The 7,968-nt window shown below is 34.6% G+C and overlaps 1 protein-coding gene across 1 annotated transcript; it reads left to right on the plus strand.

Annotated features, from left to right (window-relative positions):
• Window positions 1–5: 5 nt before the first annotated feature.
• LOC119614943 (scaffold protein salvador-like) lies at window positions 6–2,942 on the plus strand (the record flags this gene model as incomplete). Its single annotated transcript, XM_037971030.1, has 2 exons — window positions 6–679; window positions 2,318–2,942. Coding segments are annotated over 2 exons (828 nt in total), but the record flags the coding sequence as incomplete, so codon positions are not given.
• Window positions 2,943–7,968: the final 5,026 nt, after the last annotated feature.

The following is a 7,968-nucleotide window of genomic DNA, read 5'->3' on the forward strand; positions in this document are numbered from 1 at the left end:
CCACATCCCTTAACCAAGCCAATTCTTCATCTTCCATGCAGTCGTTGTATCAGAATACCAACGCCAATAATGCCGTTAACAATGCCACCAATAGTAACAATCACACATCCTCCTCAACCTCCACTAATACCACAAACACTACACAATTACGCAAACATCCTTCACAACAATCGTTGGAGGAGGAACTACCTTTGCCACCCGGCTGGGCTACTCACTACACTTTACACGGACGTAAATATTATGTTGATCATAATGCCCATACAACCCATTGGTCTCATCCTTTGGAACGTGAAGGCCTACCAGTAGGTTGGCGTACTGTCGTCTCTAAAGTTCATGGTACCTACTATGAGAATCAATATACCGGACAGTGCCAACGCCAACATCCTTGCCTAACTTCATATTATGTTTATACCACCTCGGCTGAGCCGCCAAAGGCCATATGCCCAGAAACCTATTCGCCACCAACACACACTCACAATGCCCTGGTGCCGGCCAATCCATATTTACTAGAGGAAATACCCAAATGGTTGGCTGTTTATTCGGAAGCTGATTCTTCCAAGGATCATATGCTACAGTTTAATATGTTTAGTTTGCAAGAATTGGAGTGTTTTGATGGTATGTTGGTGCGTTTGTTTAAACAGGAGTTGGGCACGATTGTTGGATTTTATGAGCGTTATAGGTGAGTATGAGAAAAAAATATAGTAATTTCAGTTGTACGATAAGATCAGAATATATATAGTACGAAATTATATAGAAGCTCTTTGCTATTTTCATAAACATATATTTTTTAAATTATACGACGGTATATACAATACAATATGCCAGGTATTCCCACTAGGGTAAATTATGTACGAGAAGTTAACTATCTCGAAATTCAATAGGATTTTGTAGAAACCGTTGGGTGCAGAAAAAAACCTACAAAATTGGGAGTGGGAAGATGTGTGAAAAATAATGATAATTTCATTCATATAATTATTTACACATTTAAAAATAAATTTACACATTTAAAAATAAGTTTGGAATGCATTAAAAAAATGGAAAAATATTTTTATTATTTAAAATATTAAAAAAAAAGATTCGGCAAAACGGTATTTACTTTTAATATTTCTTGAAAATTTTCCACATAGAGTAAAAAAAGTACATTGTAAAGTATTTCACTTTTTCCCGATTGCTTAAAAAAATTCCGCGTCAAATGCTTTAAGCAAAATTTAATTTTTTAATAACACCGAAATTTGTGTGTTATTAATTAACCCACGACATTTGCATGGAGAGAAATCCAGGAAGACGGCTACGGTTTATCTCTTTCAAATTTAGTACACAAACATGTAGATGATAAGAAAGAGGCATGAAAGGGGTCTGAGGAAAGAGATAAAGAAGCGAGGGGCCGGAAAGGGGGGGCAGAAGAAGACGGGGGAAAAGGAGGAGGGAAAGAGACAAAAGGGGAAGGAAAAAGGGAGGGACCCAGAAGGGGGCAAAAGAGCGGGGAGAGGCCCAGCGGCAAGAGGAAAAAGAGAGGGGGAGAGGGCGGAGGAGGAAAGGCGGGGGGGAGCGACAGGCGGAAGAAGGGAACAGAGAAGGGGGCAGACAAAAACACAACGAAGGGGGGGAAAGAGAGAGGCGAGCGAGCGAGCGAGCGAGCGAGCGAGGAGAGAGCGAGCGAGGAGCGAGCGAGCGAGCGAGCGAGCGAGCGAGCGAGCGAGCGAGCGAGCGAGCGAGCGAGGAGCGAGCGAGCGAGAGAGCGAGAGCGAGCGAGCGAGCGAGGAGCGAGAGAGCGAGCGAGCGAGAGAGCGAGCGAGCGAGCGAGCGAGCGAGCGAGCGAGAGAGAGCGAGGAGCGAGCGAGAGCGAGCGAGCGAGCGAGCGAGCGAGCGAGCGAGAGAGCAGCGAGCGAGCGAGCGAGCGAGCGAGAGCGAGCGAGCAGCGAGCGACGAGCGAGCGAGCGAGCGAGCGAGCAGAGAGCGACAGCGAGCGAGCGAGCGAGCGAGCGAGCGAGCGAGCGAAGCGAGCGAGCGAGCGAGCGAGCGAGCGAGCGAGCGAGCGAGCGAGCGAGCGAGCGAGCGAGAGCGAGCTAGCGAGCGAGCGAGATCGAGGAGCGAGCGAGCGAGCTAGCGAGCAGCGAGCGAGACGAGATCGAGCGAGCGAGCGAGCGAGATCTGAGCGAGCGATCGATCGAGCGAGCGAGTAGATAGATCTAAGCGAGCATCTATATGATCATCTATGCGATCGAGAGATATATCTAGCTATCTATCTATTATCTATCTATCTAGCTATCTATCTATCGATCTGAGCTTTTGATTATGTTTTTTATATTCACTTTAGGCGAGCTCTAATTTTGGAAAAGAATCGTCGTGCCGAACAAGAACGTTACTTGCAAGAATTGCATGCTGCCGCAGTTGCCAATGCTAACAATGCCAACAATAACTTGAATCCTAATACAGGTGTTGTTAATCATATAAGTCAACAGCAACTTTAAAAATAATAATTAAATTACATACATAAATACATACATTGTATGTACATATATACATATTTACATTAAAAAACCAACAAAACACATCCTCGCTCATTTGCAGACTTGTTTATAATTTTATTTAAATATATATTTTTTTTAATTTTTATTATTTATTTATAGTTTATTGAGTTATTTTTTATGAAATATTTTTTGAGCTGCTTTTTAGGCTTTATTATTAATAAAAATAAATTTATTAATTAAATAAAACAAATTTGTTTTATTTTTTACAAATAAATTTAAAACTTATTAATAAAAAGCACAAGTTTATTTTAATAAAAGTCTTAAGCCTGGTGCCTTAACTGCAAACAAAAGAAACATATTTTTAAATTGTGTGTAAAATTAATTACGAATTTTAAATTGTATTTATAATTATCGTTGTTTAAAAAACTATTTTCTATTTTATTTATTTTATTTTATAAAAAATACCCAACATCATTTTTTTTTTTTCATTATCATTGTATATTTATTATTGTATACATAAAAATATATAAAATAAAGTTGTGTTTCTTTTTAAAATGTTTTTGCTGATGCAATTTATACTCAAAATGAAGTTGACTTTTGTTTTTAATTATGCTGTTGTTGGTGGTTTTTCTTTTTAGTTAATGGGAGTAGTAAGTAGTTTGTCTTGACATTGAGTATTTCTTAATGAACATATGGATGGTATGATAACAATGATTTCCAGTAAGAGGAAAAATACGTATGTAGTTATCAATAAGAAATAAAAATATTTTTATTTTCTCTTCTTTTTTCGTTTTTTTTTTTTTTTTTTTTGCGTATGCTTTGCAATTACATTAAAAATCAATTATATCTTTATCAATAACATCTTTTACTTTGATGATAAAGTATCTCAGGAAACTTGTTGTTAAAAATTTATACAAATTAATTAGTTTACAGGGTCATTAAGTGAATGATGTTATTTTTAATATAAGAAACTTTAAAAGTATTCAACTTTATAAGTTATCAATAGATTTTGTAAAAAGTTTAAAGATATTCTTGCGAAATTTGAAAAAATTCGCTTCAATAAAACTATAATATGAAAGCTACAAAAAATCTTTTAATTTATAATTCCTAAACCAAAAGAAAGTCTCCAATGTTTATGGAAATAATCAACTTAAATACGTGTGGGAATATGTTCAGGTAGTTTGTTTGCCCCCTCAATTGAACCTTTTTGTCCAATTATTATCTTTTATGAAATTGCTGCCTTCTTTTCTTCTCTCATGTTGTTTTAAATTTTTTTGTCTGCAATTTTTTTTGCGTATTGTTGTTCTCTCTCAGTGGACTTAATTGAATGTGTGTTGCCCCAAACAAAAATTTGGTTGTTTACGCAGCATTTTTGGAGTACTTGACATTATTGTGCTGAATGGAGCAACAACAACCACAACAAACAATATAAATAAACATAATCATTTTAAGGTAAGTAGTAGACTGTCTATGTCTGAAAATGGGTTATAAGTTGAAGGCAAAAAAGAGCTTAACTGCAAATATTTTGTATATATGTTTTAGTTTCAATTATTTTTATATATTTAAACCAAATGTTTAAAACTATATTATTTATAGCCAATATCTGTTTAAGTATATCAAAGGAAATTTAATAATATTGTTCCGTAATAAATAAATATTAGTTAATACTAAAATTTTATTACATATTTGACGTATTGGTTTTAGATTTGTGTCGTGTGTTGTGGGTTTTAGATAAGAAATTCTTAACAATTTAGTGCAAATTGTTTATTATTTGTCTAAGAATAAAATGAGATTATAAAAAAAATATTTACTGATAAATAATCTATAACTATTGTGCAGATTGTAAATTGGAATAATAGAGGTATTTTTAACGACTAAAGGGGATTTTTTGGTAAATACTTAAATCAGTTCATTACAGGAATTTCTAGTATTTAGAAAAAAAATTTTAGTTCGTTTTGAAATTCATTCAAAATTGTTGTCTTTAGAATCGTAAAACACTCCAGTACCGCAATTCTGTAACTTTTTAACTACAAAATTTTGTCGTTAAACCCCCTTATTCATAAACAACATCTTATTTTATGAAAGGTTTTATAAAACAAAATTTCCTACGACTAGACTATAGACTAGTCTATAGACTAGTCTATAGTCTATAGGACTAGTCTATAGATAAGACTATAGACTAGACTATAGACTAGACTATAGACTAGACTATATACTAGACTATAGCCTAGACTATAGACTAGACTATAGGATGACTATAGACTAGAATAGACTAGACTATAGACTAGACTATCGACTAGACCGATAGACTAGACTATAGACTAGACTATAGACTAGACTATAGACTAGTAACTATAGACTAAGAGCTATAGGACTAGACTATAATAGACTATAGACTAGACTAGACTAGACTATAGACTAGACTATAGACTAGACTATAGACTAGGACTATAGACAACTATATACTAGACTATAGACTCGATATAGACTAGACTATAGACTAGACTATAGACTAGACTATAGACTAGACTATAGACTAGACTATAGACTAGACTATAGACTAGACTATAGACTAGACTATAGACTAGACTATAGACTAGACTATAGACTAGACTATAGACTAGACTATAGACTAGACTATAGACTAGACTATAGACTAGACTAGACTATAGACTAGACTAGACTAGACTAGACTAGACTAGACTATAGACTAGACTAGACTAGACTAGACTATAGACTAGACTAGACTAGACTATAGACTATAGACTAGACTAGACTATAGACTAGACTAGACTATAGACTAGACTAGACTATAGACTAGACTAGACTATAGACTAGACTAGACTATAGACTAGACTAGACTATAGACTGGACTATAGACTAGACTATAGACTATACTATAGACTAGACTATAGACTAGACTATAGACTAGACTATAGACTAGACTATAGACTAGACTATAGACTAGACTATAGACTAGACTATAGACTAGACTATAGACTAGACTATAGACTAGACTATAGACTAGACTATAGACTAGACTATAGACTAGACTATAGACTAGACTATAGACTAGACTATAGACTAGACTATAGACTAGACTATAGACTAGACTATAGACTAGACTATAGACTAGACTATAGACTAGACTATAGACTAGACTATAGACTAGACTATAGACTAGACTAGACTATAGACTAGACTATAGACTAGACTATAGACTAGACTAGACTATAGACTAGACTATAGAATAGACTAGACTATAGACTAGACTAGACTATAGACTAGACTATAGACTAGACTATAGACTAGACTAGACTATAGACTAGACTATAGACTAGACTAGACTATAGACTGGACTATAGACTAGACTATAGACTATACTATAGACTAGACTATAGACTAGACTATAGACTAGACTATAGACTAGACTATAGACTAGACTATAGACTAGACTAGACTATAGACTAGACTATAGACTAGACTATAGACTAGACTATAGACTAGACTATAGACTAGACTATAGACTAGACTATAGACTAGACTAGACTATAGACTAGACTATAGACTAGACTATAGACTAGATAGACTAGACTATAGACTAGACTATAGACTAGACTATAGACTAGACTATAGACTAGACTATAGACTAGACTATAGACTAGACTATAGACTAGACTAGACTATAGACTAGACTATAGACTAGACTATAGACTAGACTATAGACTAGACTATAGACTAGACTATAGACTAGACTATAGACTAGACTATAGACTAGACTAGACTATAGACTAGACTATAGACTAGACTATAGACTAGACTATAGACTAGACTAGACTATAGACTAGACTATAGACTAGACTATAGACTAGACTATAGACTAGACTATAGAAGACTAGACTATAGACTAGTCTATAGACTAGACTATAGACTAGTCTATAGACTAGACTATAGACTAGTCTATAGACTAGTCTAGTCTATAGTCTAGTCTATAGTCTAGTCTATAGTCTAGTCTATAGTCTAGTCTATAGTCTAGTCTATAGTCTAGTCTATAGTCTAGTCTATAGTCTAGTCTATAGTCTAGTCTATAGTCTAGTCTATAGTCTAGTCTATAGTCTAGTCTATAGACTAGTCTAAAGTCTAGTCTATAGACTAGTCTATAGACTAGTCTAAAGTCTAGTCTATAGACTAGTCTATAGACTAGTCTAAAGTCTAGTCTATAGACTAGTCTATAGTCTAGTCTATAGTCTAGTCTATAGTCTAGTCTATAGTCTAGTCTATAGTCTAGTCTATAGTCTAGTCTATAGTCTAGTCTATAGTCTAGTCTATAGTCTAGTCTATAGTCTAGTCTATAGTCTAGTCTATAGTCTAGTCTATAGTCTAGTCTATAGTCTAGTCTATAGTCTAGTCTAGTCTATAGTCTAGTCTATAGTCTAGTCTATAGTCTAGTCTATAGTCTAGTCTAGTCTATAGTCTAGTATAGTCTAGTATATAGTCTAGTCTATAGTCTAGTCTATAGTCTAGTCTATAGTCTAGTCTATAGTCTAGTCTATAGTCTAGTCTATAGTCTAGTCTATAGTCTAGTCTATAGTCTAGTCTATAGTCTAGTCTATAGTCTAGTCTATAGTCTAGTCTAGTAGTCTAGTCTATAGTCTAGTCTATAGTCTAGTCTATAGTCTAGTCTATAGTCTAGTCTATAGTCTAGTCTAGTCTATCTAGTCTATAGTCTAGTCTATAGTCTAGTCTATAGTCTAGTCTATAGTCTAGTCTATAGTCTTGTCTATAGTCTAGTCTATAGTCTAGTCTATAGTCTAGTCTATAGTCTAGTCTATAGTCTAGTCTATAGTCTAGTCTATAGTCTAGTCTATAGTCTAGTCTATAGTCTAGTCTATAGTCTAGTCTATAGTCTAGTCTATAGTCTAGTCTATAGTCTAGTCTATAGTCTAGTCTATAGTCTAGTCTATAGTCTAGTCTATAGTCTAGTCTATAGTCTAGTTTATAGTCTAGTCTATATTCTAGTCTATAGTCTAGTCTATAGTCTAGTCTATAGTCTAGTCTATAGTCTAGTCTATAGTCTAGTCTATAGTCTAGTCTATAGTCTAGTCTATAGTCTAGTATAGTCTAGTCTATAGTCTAGTCTATAGTCTAGTCTATAGTCTAGTCTATAGTCTAGTCTATAGTCTAGTCTATAGTCTAGTCTATGGTCTAGTCTATAGTTTAGTCTATAGTCTAGTCTATAGTCTAGTCTATAGTCTAGTCTATAGTCTAGTCTATAGTCTAGTCTATAGTTTAGTCTAGTCTAGTCTAGTCTATAGTCTAGTCTATAGTCTAGTCTATAGTCTAGTCTATAGTCTAGTCTATAGTCTAGTCTATAGTCTAGTCTATAGTCTAGTCTATGGTCTAGTCTATAGTCTAGTCTATAGTCTAGTCTATAGTCTAGTCTATAGTAGTCTATAGTCTAGTCTATAGTCTAGTCTATAGTCTAGTCTATAGTCTA

Source organism: Lucilia sericata, unplaced genomic scaffold, assembly GCF_015586225.1.
Source record: "Lucilia sericata isolate MDLA Ls3-8-SP2 unplaced genomic scaffold, ASM1558622v1 Contig003721F_arrow, whole genome shotgun sequence".
Classification (NCBI taxonomy): domain Eukaryota; kingdom Metazoa; phylum Arthropoda; class Insecta; order Diptera; family Calliphoridae; genus Lucilia; species Lucilia sericata.